The sequence below is a fragment of the Neomonachus schauinslandi genome, chromosome 7 (assembly GCF_002201575.2).
Source record: "Neomonachus schauinslandi chromosome 7, ASM220157v2, whole genome shotgun sequence".
Taxonomy (NCBI): domain Eukaryota; kingdom Metazoa; phylum Chordata; class Mammalia; order Carnivora; family Phocidae; genus Neomonachus; species Neomonachus schauinslandi.
This window is the reverse complement of record NC_058409.1, coordinates 124,681,175-124,699,302: the sequence shown is the minus strand read 5'-3', so window position 1 is coordinate 124,699,302 and position 18,128 is coordinate 124,681,175. Positions and strand designations below refer to the sequence as shown.

The following is an 18,128-nucleotide window of genomic DNA, read 5'->3' as shown; positions in this document are numbered from 1 at the left end:
TTCAGGTAAACATGTCTGTTTTCATCCTGTTTCTCTTCTTTCTTAAGTTCCATCCCAGCCCCAGTGTTTTATTTTCTACAGGAGTTTATCAGAATAATACACATTAATGGCTTGAAAAAAAAAATACAAAGCACATCATATAACAACGTTAAGCTTCTAGTGTCCAAGCAATAGAACTGGCATTGGCCAGCAACACCATTACACGTTTAACAGATGCGGATGGACTTGCCCGCTGGTACATCTATCTGTGTGTTTATATTAGTCCTGCCACTTTCTAGATACTAGCACCGTTTTTCAAGAGCACCATTCTGCTGAACGGATGGGTAATTCAAGGGAGCTAGGGGACACTGTGCTCCATGGGGAATAGCAACTGCCCTCTACCTGTGCACAAGTCTGCACTACGCTGCTGCTCACAACGTGAAGGCCCCATCCCTGCCTTCCCCTCTGTCAAGAGGCCCCCACCCACCCACCCGTCCTCACTCTCTGGGTTCAGTTCATGTAAATGCCTCCCCTTACAAACTAGGGAAGTTGCCTTGTATTTGAGACCACAGCCTCCTGATGGGTGGTCAGAACATCCAGAATAAGCATTTTCACGTTCATTTCACTGTTTTGGACTCTCCTGACTTGGAGAATAGATCAAGGAACAGACCTTCAAAAGTAACTATTGGGTGTATGGGGGTCATGTTTAATCTCACTTTGAGTTGTGGGTTTTTTCCCTCAAGACTGGAAGTTTGTATCAGTTCTTGTACTTAATACAGTTGACCTGGTCCTCTGAAATATTTTGATCTTGAGCTCCATCTTCCGTCCTTGGGGTAGGTGGGGGGGTGTCGCCCCCACGGACCTGGCTATGGCAGCTCTTGTGCAGGAACCCCCAGCAGTGGAAAGACAGTTGGACCTCTGAGTTGATGACTCAGGCAGGGAACACACTGGAGAGGAAGTCAGACGGGAAGACTCATCAGCTCTTCCCCAAAGGAAAGGTATTGGCCAGGAAGGTGGGAAGTATAAAGGTCCATGTTTCTTTTCTTACACCGGCAAGAAATTGATTTCTGTTCATTTCCTTTTTAAGAGTTTTCATAGAAATTATACTTGAGTCAGAAACGTCTTCCCTAGAATTAAGCTAAATCCCTTACCTTTACTAAATCCTACAGTTTCTGACCATTTCCTCTCATTTCTCGTGTCTCCAGGCAGGCACAGGAGTCTAAAGAGCCCAGATACCGAGTCTACGGGGGCTGAGTGATAATAGCCAACACTTTCTCTCCCTGCCCCAGCTGAGTACTGGCTGAAGAAAGTGGCCCTCTGCCTGGGTGAATTAAAGGAATGTTTCTGAAATCTCTCCCATGACATATTAAACAGCAGCTTCCCCAAGCAGGGAGGGAAAAAAAGGATGATTTCACCAAGGTAAATCAACAAGACTGCTCCCTGGATGCATGTGGTTCTATTTCCTGATACTCCTGAGGTAGTCTGGGAAAAATCTGGTGTCTTCATTTTTACTTTCAAGGGGGGAAAAGACATCATGTCACTGACTTACCTAATTTGGCACCTTTCCCAAGAGCACATCCCAGGAGACGCCTGAACCTCTTGGATATCTCACCTATCAGGGAGCAGCAAACATTACAGTCCCATGCCTTTTGCAAGGGCATTTTGTGGCTAATAAAACACAGGGGGTTTTGTTTTGAGCCAAAGTTGGACTGGAAAACCTCAGTGAAGTGGTTTCCTGGGGCTAGAATGCAGTCGAGTCAGTCCCCGGGCTGCTGCAGTCTGTGGTGGGGGGTGGCTTCCTTCTGGACTTAGAATGCTTTGGGGTTTTTGAGCAACTGTGGCTTTCTTGGCCTTCGGGTGTGGACGATGTGTGTCTGGGAACATGAGAGGCAGCACTGAGCCCTCACAGTGGGCACAGAACATTTCTTCATGGTTTTTAGTGTTTGGCAGAAACTGGCTGATAAGTTGTCCTTGGTGCAAAGTAAATCTGTGGAAGGAGAGAAAAATAAAACAAAAAAAAAAACAAAGATTATCCTTTGTAAGTGAATGAGCACAACTTCTATTAATGGAAGATGTTATATGTCTACCCAGAAAGGCTTCACAATAATTCACAGTAGTTGACATCCACTGAACAGTGATTATGTAACAGACACTGTGCGAACTGTTTGTGTTAAACTGAATTATGAGTCACAGTTCTTCACTCCTGTGTAACAGTGTTATATACACATTCCCACCCTTGCCATGGCTGCCTGGTGGGCGGTGAATACTTCACTGCTCAACTTTGGCTTCAGCCCAATACTTGCTTTGGACAATGTGGTATCAGTAGAGATGATCCCTATGGGGCCTTGGGAGGTGCAGGGGGATGAGCCCGGCCTCATGAGCTTCTGCTGTCCCCAGGTGGTTCGCACAGCTAGTGGACCACAGAGGATGGGAGGCACATGGAGCAAACCTAGACCGAACCTACGGCTGGCAGTCAAGGCCAACCAAGGCCAAGCTAGATTAGCTGAACCTTAGCTGACCCGCAGACGCTGAGCTAACTACACATGATGGTAGTTTTAGGGCCCTGGGTTTAGAGGTGTTTGGCTCTGCAATATTGTCATGCGATAGTTGAACGCAATGTTTCACGTGCATTGCTTCACTTAATCTCCCCAGCAGTGCGATCAGGCAAATAGGAGTCTTTCCATTATACAAATGAGGACTGTGAAGCCTACAGAAGTTAAAAAGCTGCACAATGTTACCCAGCCGGTAAGTGGCATAGCCAGAGCTCAACAGAGACAGTTTTACCAATCATACCATTCAAAGCACCAGACAATAACCCAGCTAGCTGACTAACCAACGGGTTCTGAGCAGAGCTCAGCAGGGCAGAAGCTATAGATATATAAAATGTGATCACTGCCCTCCAGAAATGTACCACGTAGATGAAGACATAAAACATACACAGATAATTCCCACAGTAAGCATCCGATGAGTTACCTGGATTCTAATCCTTGTTCTACTCTGAAACCTCTAGGCAAGTAAGTCCCTCATCCACCCCCCCCTCTCCGCCCCTTGGCCTGATTTCCTCATCCAAGATGCAGGGAATTTCTCAGGGGTCCCCAGCACATACATTCTAGGAGCGGCACTCAGGTTGGACTGGTCCATGTACTCTTGGGCTGGAAGATATTCAACAAGGCCCCAAAGAGCAGATTTTTCTTCTCTAAAGTGAAATTGTTTCAAACTTTGCCTGAGTGCCTCTCTGAGCTCTGGTTGCCTTGCTTTCTTCCTTACAGAAGAGATTTGAATAGTTTTGAAGAAAAACTTTTTTCACAAACAGGCTCCTGTCTTCTGTCAATAGGACTGGCAGTTAAAAGTAGAGATTGAGGTACTATCCTCTTTACCCAAAAACTGTGCAAGTATTTTTTCCTCTTTCTGCCTTTTTTTCACCTTCCAGTCATGAAGGCAAAAAAAATGCTTTTAATCTCCTCATAGCTCATCATTCTCTTGACGTGACCTTGTTTTTCCGCGAAGAAATAAATGTCTTCAGTTAACAGTCACAATCCTATTTTGTTTGCAGGTTCGAACGGCACTTGGGAATTGGTAACACACAATGTTCCTAGAACCCAAAAATCTTCACTGCTGATTCTTTTCTTCTTTAGGCCTCTTCTTTAAGCCTATTATAAAATCCAATCTCTCCTAAAATCCCACAGGAAAGTTTCTTTGATGCTCTGTTTCAGAAGGAGTACACGTTTCAGCCAAGGAGTCCTACTGGAAGAAGAATTTGGGCTCTTCCTCTCCCACAGCTCCACGAGGGCAGCCAGTGTTCTCCGTGGGGTCTGGACCAGGCATCACGTGCACTGGTGTTCAGAACCAGGCAAGGATTCCTTTCTAGGCTGCTGGCTTTGGAACAGGACCAGCATGGACACCTGGGTGTCACGGGCCTGCTCCAATTTCTTAGCCAGTGTCTCCTGAAGCCCTTGTGGATGGTGGCTGGAAGAGGGGCATGTGGTGTAGCTCTCTGCCCCACATCTTCCCTGAAATGAGTATGGGAGTGCTCTGGGGCTACTTCAGGAAAGGAAGAAGACAGAGGAAGTGTGAAAGCTCAGCTTGCATCCCATCTCTTCATGAAGCTTCTCTTGGCCATGCTGGCCCACATCAATCCCCTCTGTCTCAGTCTCCCAACTTGCATTATTACTGTAACATTTGCTCAAACATAGCACTACATTCTATCTTGAACTGTTCTGTAAATGATGGTATGAGCCTTTTCTGATAAGGCTCTGGTGTGATCTCTCAAGGGTGTTTACCATTCTAAAAGGGCTTCCTAGAGCCTCCCAAAGCCCTAACCTGTTGTGGGCTGAACTACATCCTCCAAAGTTTAAGTGTCCCCCAAAGTGGGAGTGGTACATGTGAATGTGACCTTATGTGGAAATATTTCTTTGAAGGTGTAATAATGATATAAATTAAGATGAGGCCATACCAGAATAGGGTGGGCCCTTAATCCAACATGACTAGTGTCCTGGAGGAGACACAGGTACACACAGTGAAGAGAAAGCCACCGGAAGACACGGACATCTGAGGGGAAGCTGGCTGTGTGAGGACAGAGGTAGAGATTGAAGTGACCCAGCTACAAGCCAAGGAAAGCCAGGGATTGTTCACAACCACCAGAAGCTAAGACAGAGAGCATGGCCCTATCGAGACTTTGATTTTGAACTTCTGGTCTCCAGAACTGTGAGAATACATTTCTGTTGCTTTAAGCTATTTAGTTCCTGGTAGTCAGTTATGGTAGCCCTAGGACAGTAATGCACCTCCTCCCCTATGACAACAGTCATAACAGAAATACAACGTATTGAGCACTTACCCCATACCAGGTAATGTAGTTCCTAGATACCATCTCATTGGATCCACCTAGAAATGGACTTGTAGGTATAGCTATTCTTTTAAAAACTGAGGTGTTCCAGAAAGGCTTAGTAACTGGCCCAATACTGCATAGCTGACATGTAGCTGGTGGCTGGGATTTGGATGTTGCTTCAGGGCCTCTAAAACTCAGCCACCAAGGCAATGAAGCTCTTGTACCGGCGATGGGGAAGGACGGGGTCACACGGACAGATTTTCCTTGAACACAGCATCTTCACTTGTTCAACACAGGCCCCCCAGCTGTCAGGTTAGGTGAAACCTCCAGGAACAACAGAGGCTCAGCCACACCTGGTGTTCTTGCCTGATCTTGGGAACCATGGGATTATGAACTCTGCTTTTCAGTGGTCCTCGGAGCCCTGGAAGCATGCTGGGTCTTGCAGTCCTCCTGTTCAAGAGTGGGGGACTTGAAGGAAGAACGGATAGTGGTGGCCTAAATTGGGAGCCTGTGTTCCAGGCCCGTGTTTAGAAGCTCATTTAGACAATGACCATGAGCCTAACATCGTGGCATGGCTTGACTGCACAGTTCTCTTTATTATTATAAAACAATGAAGGCTTGTTGTGTTCATCAGCAAACTGGATCCCGGCCGAAGCACACACAATGCTTATAATTAGGGGCAACTTGGAGAGGAGATCCCAATTTGCCTCTGCCAGTTCAACAGAAACCAAGCTTGGAAATTTAAAGGGACAGTTAGAAGCTTGTTTCTTTGTTGTCAGCTGTGTCTAGGTTGAAAGGATAATATTTTGCCCACAAAAGAAAGCTGAAAAACAATTTCAATATTGCTGACAAATACAGTTTCTGTAAGAGTTTGGGTTCCTTGAGGCCAGGGGCTGTATTATACTCATTTCTGTATCCTCACTTTTTAGCACTTGTCTGAGACGTATCTTGTGATCCCTTATATTTGCTGAATAAATGAAAACATGAAATCCTATTCATCTGGAAGAATATTCCTGAGTAGAAAGTTTGCTGACTCAAATGTTCATTTGTAGCAACTCTGGGCCTAGGTACTGTCTTTATTACTTTCCTTATTCTTTCTCTTGCCTTCTCTACCCCTCATTCCTTAAAACAAACAAACAAACAAACAAAAAATAAAACAAAAAACCCCAGGAATGGTGTGCATAAGAGTTTTGCTTTTGTTTTTTAATCATTATGAGTGTAATGCCTAGAATATACCCGATACTCAGTAAATATTTCTGGATAAATTAAAAAAAAAATGTTTAACCTACTTAGGGTTTTACAGTCTCTACTTTGGAAATGGTAGTTCTGATTTAGAATTTAAATCATCAACAACTTAGATGGCATCTAAAGGAAGTAAAATGGCCTGGAGAAAGCAAACCTTACATGGAATTGATATCTGATCTTGTAAGATGGACACAGGGCATATGTTTATTGTGATGGCTAGCTGGCTGACAAGATTCCAGGCACTGAATGATTTATTTTCAAAGCATTTCAGAAGGCACAGGGGTAAGGGTGGGTGGTGGGTTTTTAAAAGCAAGGAATTTCTTGAAGCTGCTCTTCATGTTGTTTCTACATGAGTAAGCATGCTCTGCCTTCAAGAGAAGCTATAATTAACTTTTGTTGCTCTGATAATTGTTGATGAGTGAAATTCATTGCTATTTATATCCATTGTCAGTCAGCTGTTAGTCATCATCTTGTCAGTGTGAGATTTCAAGAGAAAAAAACACCAAGTATGCATTTAACCTGGTTTTGATTATTGAAGATTGCACTGTCCAGCAATAAAACAGTTAAAGACCATCTACGTAGAATTGAACAGCCCTTAACACTGGGCATGGTCAAGCAGGACTATATTGCTGCAGTCTCCTGAGTGGTCTTCCTTGTCTATCTTCCACATGGCAGCCAGCACGACTTTCTCATCTCCATAGCCCTGTATGGAATACTCCAGTGCTCCTTCTGCATTGGGGATAAAGTCCAAACTCCTTGGCATGCTTCCAAAGCTCCAGCTTTTCCCTCCAGCCCTACCATTCCTAGCTTCCTATGACCTTCATACTTGAGTTGAGTTAGACTCCTGTGCCATGACCTTGTATTCTTCCTAATTACTGTAGAAACTGAAAGCCTCTCCAGGAACCTCCCGTCTGACCTGTCTATTCATCCTTCACTTCCTCTGCAGACCTTCCCTGCTCTCCCCAGTTTACAGTTAATGCCCTTTCCAAGAACTCTTGTAATATCTTTACCTCCCTTATCAGTGTCACTGGGTTGCAGCTTTGTTTCTTGTTTGACATTATGTTTACATGTAGTCAAGTCAGGACCCAGCAAATATCTGCTGACTAAGTGCATGATTTGTCAACAAGCAACCTCTAGGGAAAATCTTCTCAGGGTATGACCTCTAATGGCAGTCTCTGTTGAACGTCAGCACCCTCAGTCCTTGGAAGGAGGTGAGGAATAGATTAATAGACCATGGCCTTCACTACCTCTCATCTTGAAGAATCTTCAGAACACAACTACCACTCTGTACAACCAACATGCTAGTTTTCAAGAGTTTTTCACTTAGCTGCTGATGTCTAGTAGTCAGTTCTTTAATTAGGGGCAGAGTAAATTCAACCTGACCCTCTAAATCCCAATCTCAGGACTACATCTATAAGAGGCATTCTTTACTTTGTAACAGATGGAATTATCAAAAAATCCTCTCTCCCTGCCTGAAAACCTTCTCTCTAGGTTTTTAATTTAATTAAAAAAAAAAAACCCTCACATATCAATGAAGCCCCAAATACCAATGGAATGGACATTAAAATTCATGTTTGAACCCATTCATAAATGGATAAGAAAACTATAGGCTACTGAAATGAGTAAGTTGCCCAAGGAAGGTAACTGAACTGGTTTGTTGATGGAATTTTCTTTTTTCTTTTCAAACCTACTTAATACCTGGTATTTAAAATCTTGACAATACCTTTGGAAGGCTTGTGTTATTATTCTCCTTACATCCAAAAGGAAATAGGTTCAGAGCATTAAATATCCTGCCAAGGTCACATAGATAGAAAGAGTCTGCTGCAAGATGCACACCCATTGCTGTCTGATTCCAAGGCTGGATTCCTTTCACCCCCGAGGAAGTGAGGCATGGGAGGGAGAAGGAGACCTGGCCTGGCACTCGGGCTCTGCAATCAGTTCCCCCTGTATTCATAAACAGGCCTCTTAACCTTTCCAGGCTGTAGTTCAACATACTTAACATGACAAAGGTGATCAGAAGTCATTCAGCTTGGGATGCTTTCTGAAAGTGGAGGTTGAATGTAGCAGACAACACTGATGCTCCCCTGTTTGGGTCTCCCTCCTTAGATTTGTTGCTTTGTTTTCATGTGTCACCCCCGACCCCCCAGTCCCAGCATCCCTGTTCTTTAGCCACTAATACCCAGAGACCCTGGCTCTTTTGGAGGATTGCCCACAGAGCCTACTGGAGCTGGTTTGTCTCTCCATGTAGAAAGCTTTTAACACCTGCGAATTCCCTTCCACTAGGGTAGCCCTTGGCCCATGGTTGAAAAGTGTGGGAGTGTGAAAGTCCAGCTCCCCGGCCTCAGGAGCAGACGGCTCCGACCCATGGCTTCCACCCTGCAGCTCCCCTGTGGGACCAGGCTGAAGCAGCCACCTGGCTGTGCTTTCTCCCTCCTCTGTCCTGCTTCCCCCACTCCCTTCACGGTTTTCCTCGGGAGCACTTCCAAAATGGATCCCTTGCACCCAGATCTGCACCTCAGAGCTGTTTCTGTGGAAGCTGATCTAAGCCGGTGGTGCTGCATTGACATAGAAGGCCGTTCAGGACCTGACTGGTTTCCTGAGAAAGGCTGGTGCATCTCTCAGAAATCTCAGAAAAAGCAGAAGTGATTCTCATCTGTGTAGGATGACGTCAGTGTGAATGCACTCTGAGACAGGAAAATGGATGAATAACCCCTCAAGGAATTAGAGTCAAACCTCACCAAATGGACAGCTTGCTTTGAGTGGAGCTGGCTGGCCTCTTCAGCATAAAGATTCCTGGCGCAAAAAGGGGACTAAAACTATCCACATCAATTCACACGGGACACCTTATTTATGAAAAGCTCTCTCCCCAGCCGCAAAGTCATTCACCCACCATCACTCTTCTTGCAGGCCTGCTGGCTGCATTTTCGGAATTCTGCAGGTCTGGGTTCGTGATCACACAGGCATCGGTCTTCCGTCGTATTGTCCTCTGAGGAGACGCAATGGACGGTCCTCTTCTGAAAGCCACCCCCACAGGAAGCGGTGCACTGAAAGAGAGGGGTGCGCGGAGAGTCACAAGTCTTCCCCAGCGGCACCACGGAGGCTCTAGCGGGGCCCTAAGGCCGCCATGCTCAAGTAGGGGCAAGTCCCCATTATCAGGAATCGTCTTGAAGGGGTCAGAGAATAAAGCCCTAGTCATCTGGAGATGTGAATTTAGGAGGAGGCTGTATTACTGACTGTGGACTGAATTTGGCTTAATTTACTATGGGGTTCTCTGAAGAATGTGGACGAAGGTTGAACAGCAAGAAGAATAGAATAAAATTTCGTATCTAGGCCCCGGTGCCTCAGAAATCCAGTTTCTCTGAACTCGTTTTGATTTGGGGCTGGGAATCAGACGTGAGGAAAGAGAAATGGGAGAGGAAAACCATCGAGAAATGGCGAGAGAATGTGGAACGGGCCCGACTGGACCATGTGTGGCCTCAAGCCACACAGGTAAGATGGAACCCCAGTGTCAGGAAATGGCGGCCTACCAGCAAGGGAGGTTCTCTGGCCCGCGAGAGCGGCTTATGATTCCTGGGGATGTGAGAACATGTGTCTGAATTTATCACATATACTTGTGAAAAAAAAGTCTTTTTATTGTGTATATCTATAAAACATAAAAATTCGCTATTTTAACCGTTTTTAAGTATACCGTCCAGTGCCTTAAGTGCATTCTCACTGTTGTACAATCATCACCTCTATCCTTCTCTAGAACTTTCTCATATTTCCAAATTGAAACACTGTCCCCATTAAATAAGAGCTCCCCATCTCCCAGCCCCAGCCCTAGCCCCTGGCAACCACCATTCTATTTTTGTCTCTATGAATTTGACTATTCAAAACCCCACTTATATGAGGTAGATACCTCATATAAGTGGGATCATACCATATTTGTCCTTTGGCCCTTGCTGATTTCAATTAGCATAATGTCTCCAAGGTTCCTCTGCATTACAGCACGCACCAGAATTTCTTTTAAGCTGGAGTACTATCCATTGTATGTTTATACCACACTTTGTTTATCCATTCATCTGTTTGGATACTTCCAAACTGTTGCTTCCACATTTTGGCTATTGTGGACCCCAGATACTCTAATGATTAACATCTATTTCATGTTTTATTACTTTTAGCCTTACCTTTCTTATATAATCAAAACCTCCCAGAGGGCAGAAACCAGTAAGAAATAACTATTGAGCTGATCCTGAGTAAACAAAAGTGTGCAACAGAGGACAGTGGGAAGAATGAGGGAAGTTAATCAAGCCAGAATTTGACAGAGTACTGGACCAGGATTCCAGAGATTGGCTTTTCCACTTACTTCATATTGTCCTGGATCATTCGCTCAACCTCTCTCTTTCTTCCTCTGTAAAATAAGGTTGTTAGATAAAGAACCAATGACTTCCCTTCCTGCTTTCTGCTCCTAAGGGTCTGATGGAGCCAGGCTGGGCTGGTCCTGAGTGCGGAAGTCCTCCTGGCCCTCTTGGGCAGGGCAGATTAAGATGAAAGAACTAATTCCAAGCCAAGCACAAAAATAAGCAGAGAGGTCACTGTCCATGCATTTATTAGTCAATGAAAACGACTTGTGATAAAGATGATGCATGAATTTGTGTGGTACTTAATTGGAGGATTAAGCATGGTTGCTGATTTGGGTTTTGTTAATAGTAGTAATGCTGTGAGTTGCGGGTTTTAGAGAGAAGGTGCACGTCTCTCAATGCTCAGTTCCACTTCTTTGGAACCAGCGACAATAAGGAATCTTTGTGTAGAACTGAGCATCTCAAAATAGGGATGGGGCTAAGGCTGATTAGCTGAACTCCACACTAGTCTCACTCAGTCATGGATGCTCTGTCCAATCAAAGTGCAAGGTTTCTCTTCAGCTTAAACTCCCCTGTTTGGAAATGTTGATTCTCAGGATTCAGCATATGATCGGCAAAGGTTCACCGTGTGGGCAGCTATAAAACTCTGGTGTTGCTACCACTCAAACAACATGGATGGAATGGAGAAATATGAAGAGGAGGAACCATTAGGTATTTTAGAACTAATGAAAACATCTTCACCGAATAATTTTCTTGCACTTACTACTAATTCCTGGTAGGCACAGTTCTAAGTGCTCAGGAGATATCCTTGAGTTCAGTCCTGGTAACAACCATGTAAAGTCAGATTTGTTTTCTGCTTCTGCTGGTGTAGAAACACGTCCTCCTCTCTCCTGACTTTCCTTTTTCTTATAGCATTTAATGGGCATGGAACCTCATGTTCTCCAAATCTGGAGAATTTTCTTCTATTAATTCTTTGATCGCCTCATTTCTATTCCATCCCCATTCTCTCTTTCTGGAATCTTATTTTGATGTTATGTCTCCTGGTCTGATCCTCTACTTTTCTTATCTTTTATCATATTTTCTTTTTGTCTTTGTTCTCCTTTTCTTGAGAGATTTCTCCACATTATCTTCTACTTACTTTTTTTACTTTTGCTATTATAAAAATTTTTAACTTTTTCTTATATTCTCTGAATATTCTTTTTATATAGCTGTGCTAGGAAGCTATGTCATGGATGTAGGCTCTTGTTTCTCTGAAGAGATTATAGTTTTTTTGGGTGGGGGGAGTTCGATGTTTCTTTGGTTTTTCTTTTCAAGGTCTCTGTTCCTTGGAGTTTCTTTTGTTCTGTTTGTTATTTTGTCCTTGGTGTGACAGATTTTTTCAAATGTCCAGTAATCCTAGGCTATTGACTTAAGATGAGGTACCTATGAGTTGATTGGAAGTTGCATGGGTGGCAGGTACTGACAGGTGGCTTTATATAAGGTGATCAGGAAGAGATCTATTATGTGAGGTTTTTTCTCTTGAGGCTAACCCAGTCCCCTGCCTTTGTGAAGCTCTCCTGGGGGAAGGACATTATTTATTGCATGTATTTTCACTTGATCATTGGTGAAATAAGCTCTTTTGTCCCTACCAACCGTGACTGATTCCAAAGTCTCTCTTGGTTTGCTTCTCCAGTGAGAAGACCTCCAGGCTATGGTCAGGATGTAGGAAAGATCTAAAGATCCAACTGCCTCTCTTTATAAACTTTCAACCAACGCCATTCCCCGCACCCCCCCCCCCCCCCCCCCCCACACACACTGCTGTCTCAGAGGTACCTGGGAAATCTCTGCTATGGACAGTTTTCAGCTTTCTCTGGCATGCTAAGTCAACTGTAAGTTTGGCTATCTGCTTCTAGCTTCCAAAATTTTATTGACTCCTTCTCCAATATTGTTTCCTGTCCTCTTGTCTTTGTGGATTTGTGGCACTTTTAATTTTTTTATCTCTTCTATTGAATGCAGTTTGGGGAAGAGAAGCAAATGTATACGTTCAACCCAACCACATGTGTTAATTGGGCTCTATAATTTGCCTTTTTCACTTAATAATAGGTGTTGGAGGTCAAGAGCAATTCCAAAAGCTGTCTTGGTAGGTGTTAGCCACCCTTCATGTCCCCTCGTCTTTGATATGCACAATTGATGAATTTTTGACACATGGCTCTTCCAGGGAAACTTTAACTCATGTCCACCTCCAAGAGGCAGTTACCTCTAACTCTCTCTAAAGTAATTTTGAACTTCTGCTGTTAGAAATTTTTACAACTCAGAAATATAGGTCTACCTCATTCTTAAAAGGGCTATACCATAATAAATTAATAGATTAGCCAGTTCTATCAGAGCATATTAGGTTATTTTTAGGAACTGCTATTACAAACAACATGGCAATGAACATCTTTACCATCATTAAGGATTTTGTTTGATGGTGTATTTGTGGGCTAAATTATTACAGGTAGAACTGCTGAGTCAGTCTATGTATTTTAAGTTTTTCACTGATTTTAATGCTTTCTGTTCTAACGCCAGACAGATGATTATAACTGAAAAAATGTGCTGGAAATTGAAGAACAAAACCACACAAAACCTCATTTTACAACTTGAATGCTACCTAAGTGCCAAAATGAGAAGCCGACAGCATTCTTACAGGCAAAGGGGGGTGTTTTTGATAATTTCCTCTTCTCAGTGAGTTCCTTAAGAGCAGGATATGCTTCACACATCATTACTGTAATATTTGCTGGGCTATCATTATCTTTCTTGCCAGAAAGAATATCGTTCATCTTTCCTTTACAATGAATAATAAGGTACTAGAGCCTCAGGGAATTGACAGACTTAAAAATGTCCATCTGTAGTTGTTAATCTTCTATGAAAAAACTCCTGAGTGGGGCCCACATTTTGAACATTTTCATGATAGTTCATGTTACAGCAATTATTTTCTTCTAATGGTCATATGTGATTTGCTTAGTGGTCCTTATATTGTTACCCAGGGTTCCAAGGTATTTTTTTTTTAAGATTTTATTTATTTATTTGAGAGAGAGAGAGAGCATGGTGGGGGGAGGGTCAGAGGGAGAAGCAGACTCCCCGCTGAGAGGGGAGCCCAACACAGGGCTCAGTCCTGGGACTCCGGGATCATGACCTGAGCCGAAGGCAGGTGCTTAACTGACTGAGCCACCCAGGCACCCCCCACCCCAGGGTATTTTTGAAAAGCCTAATCCTGAAACACACATTTATTTGTTGGGTTTCATCTTACAGGTTCTGAACTCAATGATGGATGAAGAAATTTGGTTTTGGAGTAACTGAATTTCTAGGGAACAGGAAATGAAGTCATTTTCCAAGGGAGATATTGTAAGATGCCCAAATATAAAGTGATTAAATTACATTTACATGAAAAAAATTACAATTGCATGTGACATTTTCCACTGTTCACATGACCCATGGGGACAGGGTGAAAGCTGGGTGCTAGCCCCGGCAGACAGTTCAGTGGGACGCATAAACAAAAGCTTGCTCTGACACTGGTATCTCCTTCGGCAATTCATCATGAATCAGCATTAGATGCCAATGAAAATAGGGAATTCACAGAAAGTACTATGTGCCCTGTCTACTTAATGAAGTGGCTGACATCATTCTTCCTTGTCTCCTGGACATTTTTCTAAGCTATGAAAATAATAAACGATGCATTTTTTATATTTTTGCAGGCTACATGATTCATGTACAATGTCCCTCTAGCAGTAATGAATCATCTTGTTCTTCCTGGATTCAAGTGGGTGATAGCCAGAGACCAGCACAACCTTGAGTTGGACGTGCCAGCAGAAGCCTTTCTCAAGAGCACATGCCAGCCTGCGAACTGGTCATGGGCATGCAGGAGCAACCGCACCACTCTGAACAATGAGAATCAATAAGGGTATGGCGGCTTCAAAGTATCTGGGGGCATTACATTTGGCAAAAATACTGCATTGGCCTGTGTTATAACTATCAAAATATACAAGAACAAGCTACTTTAAAAAATATTAATAGTTGAGGGATTTGTGTATCAGATCCTCTTGCCCACCCCCCCACCCCCCACCTCCCCGTCTCCCAGTTGTTGGCCTTTGATCCATCCCAGCTGAGGTGGTAACCAACTTCAGGAAAGCACAGCCCAACCCATTGCCCTGCACCTCCCATGTTCATGCTGTGTGCCTCTCACCTCCCGACTCTCTTCTTGTTGAGACATGAGACACGGTGGGGCCTGCCCAATGCCCACACATGAATAACCCAGGACAATAGGGGATATTAGTCATCTGAGAGGAGACTTTTTACGCAATCCCAAGAGATAGGAGCCAATAGATCATCTCCTCCCTTCCTGCCCCTGGACAAACTACCCTAAGAGGAGGTAGTTCATACAGCTTTTAGAAGGCCTTCTTTTGAGAGCAAGCAACCAGTTGTTCCTGACCCCGAGCAGTGGTCAGTTAGGACACGTGGTCAGTTTGGTAACGTATCACCTCATATTCGTTTCCCCTCCTTCCCTCCCTCCCTCCTCTTTCCCGTCATCCCTACGTCCTTGACATTGTATTTCCTAATAAAGTTTTAGATTTGGCCTTAAGACTCCATTTTCTAGAGAATCCAGGGTATGACAAATCAGAGGGATGGCACAATCTGTCTATGGGACAATTTTCTTTGTTGTTGGTGTCACTGATACAGTTACTTATATAACAAGTAAACTTTGTGAGGACAATAAATTTTTCCCTCATTTGCAGTTTAATTTTTTATTTGTCTCTTCATCCAACAGGCTGGCCATCTGGCAAGCTGATCTGCGGGTTGACAAGATCTGAAACTCACAAAATCAGGCTAAGCCTCAAGCTTCAGGGCATATCCACTCCTGATTGATTCAGGAAAAGCCCCAGGATCCAAGGTATTGGGACCCCAAATTGCCTTTCCTTAGGTTTTGTGCCTCTGGGATAATACTGGTATTTGATCTGTTTTCTTTTGATAGTGTTTGAACTTTTCTCTTCTGAGCTCAAGACAGTAAACATTGAACCACATGTCAGCTAAGGCTCAATTTTTAGCAGACTTAGAGGTATGGATGGCAGAAGAGTACCAGAACTAAAATATATAGAAACCCTCTGTAAATCAATGGAGACGCTGAACATTGACAATGAATATACCTTACCTTTGAAATCTAGAGGAAAAAACGCTATTTTTTAAAAGACTGAAGTCAATGGAAGGGAATATAAGTGACTCTTACCAGGTCCCAGTCCCCAGTGGCCCAGTGACAACAGGGGTGGCTGTTGCAGGGCGCTGTGGGCGTGGGCCTTTCCGACCAGTCACAGAGGCCTCCCGGACAAGTCACGGCTCTCTCCTGAACTCCGCCTCCACAGGACCTGGAACACTGAGGTAGGACAGGGACACGTTTAGGTAAAAATCACCTGACGACATTTGCAGTGATCAGGGAAGACCTTCTTATTATCATTTTTGTGGTTACAGAGCTATTAAGAATACCAGTGTCTCTACTGGAATCTGCACCAGGTTCCTCATGATGACCACATAACAGTGATGAAACAAAAATTAAAGAGAGAGAAGGAAATTAATAAAAGGCATTCTGAGGATATGAAGAGGAGAAAAAGAAAATCAGAAGATGCCACATAGTTCAATGTAAAACAGTATGTCACACAGAAGGAATTCTGGTTAAAAACCTAAATGAGTGGTCATTCCAGAATGGACGTCATGCTATTCGCATTCCGGCTTCTAGCACAAGTATCTAGAAACCAAAACGTAAAATGTAGGTGTTTTCATTATGATTAGCTCCAACAGTCCAAACAGGGAGCACGCATTTGCAATAGAATTTTATTTCCTCTTAAAATGGGATTCAGTCTTCCTTTCCCACTACAAAATGCTTTAGAATTAAATTTGGCCATACTTGGAATAGGGGAATTGATGGGTTTGCCCCAGGGTCTGATCCACTGACTGTAATGCTCACAAAAATAAATTTGAGATGACAAGCTGGATTCCCAAAGGGATACAACTCTAAAACATGTCAGGTTTTTGCTCACTAATATAATTTGATAAGATCTATTGTCTCATTTTCCTAAGGTTTCTAGAAGGAAATTACATTATCTACTAGGAATCTTTGAAACATAACATAATAAAATTTAAAAAATTAAAAAAAAAAGAAAAGTACTTTGAAAAATCTTAATTATGGTATGGTAACAACAACAGCAACAACAAAATAATTATGGTTGGCAACATCTTGCTCATCACATCAGGCATGACATTGAGTGGTGGTGCCATAGAAAACAGGATAATTACATGCAATAAACGCTTTCTGCTCAATAAAAGAACTATTCTATTGCTTTCACGATATTCCACCTTTGAGAATCAACACGGATTTTTTTGCCTATTTGTTGTTTTTAACCCTATATGAGGAGAGAAGGAGAGGGATTCTCCCATTTGAGATCATCATACCTACACATGTGCATATATTCAGGGCCACCTGACCACATAATGTCCAGGAAAGAAGGTGAAGAAAGTACAAACCAGCGGTTCTCCAAGTGTGGTCTCTGGACCAGAGACTTTAGCATCTTCTGGGTACTTGTTAGAAATGCAAAATTCAGGCCCCACCCCAGACCTCCAAATTGGACACTCTGGGGGTGGGATCCAGCCATCTGTGTGTTGACAAACCCTCCAGGTGATTCTGAAGTGTGCTAAAATTTGAGAAGCTCTCCTGTAGAGACATCCCCGCAGCAGAAATGCTTCTTCCATGCCGGAAGGCTGGGCCGGCTGACAAAGCAAAGGGGCCCACAATATTCTCATGATGGTAGTCTCCTAGTATGTACAGACAAAGTAGCATCAGGAGTAGTCAGGGTAAAGCACCTAAGGGTTCCCAGACTCTCAAAAGCTCCAGAGAAATACTCAAAATGATTTTTGCATTTTCCATCTCCCTCAGAAGGTAGTCTTCCAACTGTGTGGTTTGCTCACACAGAGTAGACTTCAGAAAGGAGGGTGGTGGGAGCTCTTCAGGGAACAGCTCCTGGCTGGGGCTCCTAGAATACATCTTTTTCAGAGAGCAGATCTGATGGCTCATCTTTAAAAACCTGAGTTGCATTTCTCTACAAGGCTCCTCTGCAGATTCCTGGATTCTGAAAGCTGTCACCAGGCTCATCATACATGGATGGCTTGGAGGCCTAGGTCCAGAGCATGGGAGTAGCAGGCACTTTATGTGCCCGAGAGCTGAGCAGGGAAGGAGGAGAAAGAAGGGACAGTGGTAGCTGCTGCCCCAGAAAGCACCAGGTACTGGCCCAGAGCCTCAGGAATCAGCATGGCTGCTTGACATGTAGACAGGAAGTGGCTTGTGTGTGTGTGGGGGGCAGTCTTCTGTAAGCTTTGACGCTAACTCTGTGTCCTACACTTGTGGTTCACCACCTTCCTTTCCAGAGCAGGTGGAGGGTTTGGTCCCTCCACCCCAACCCCCGCAAACAGTTACTGATTCACTCTTTCTCCTCAGTTCACTCTGTTTGATGCCTACTGGGCCAACTGCTATGGTAGAAAGAGCAAGGCGCTGGAGTCTGCCTTGTGCTGAAACTCCTGTTCCACCATTTATTTTCTAGTTGTGTGAATGCATGTAAATTTCTTAATCTCTGAGTCTCAATTTCTTCACCTATACAATGAAATTAATAACGCTTACTATTCGGGTTGTTGTGAGAATTAAACCAAGTGTCGTAGGCAAAATGCCTAGCCCACAGACACAC

The 18,128-nt window shown here is 43.7% G+C and overlaps 1 protein-coding gene across 2 annotated transcripts in view; it reads right to left on the bottom strand.

Annotated features, from left to right (window-relative positions):
* Positions 1-1,731: 1,731 nt before the first annotated feature.
* ADAMTS12 (ADAM metallopeptidase with thrombospondin type 1 motif 12) overlaps positions 1,732-18,128 on the bottom strand; it is a 292,985-nt gene continuing 276,588 nt past the window's right edge. For both annotated transcript variants that reach the window (XM_021696033.2, XM_021696038.2), the window contains 3 exons: positions 15,629-15,772; positions 8,940-9,093; positions 1,732-1,966 (listed from right to left, as the gene is read on the bottom strand). In XM_021696033.2, coding sequence (XP_021551708.2) covers positions 1,788-1,966; positions 8,940-9,093; positions 15,629-15,772 — 477 coding nt within the window. In that variant the 3' untranslated portion in view covers positions 1,732-1,787. The remainder of the gene's footprint in view (positions 1,967-8,939; positions 9,094-15,628; positions 15,773-18,128) is intronic.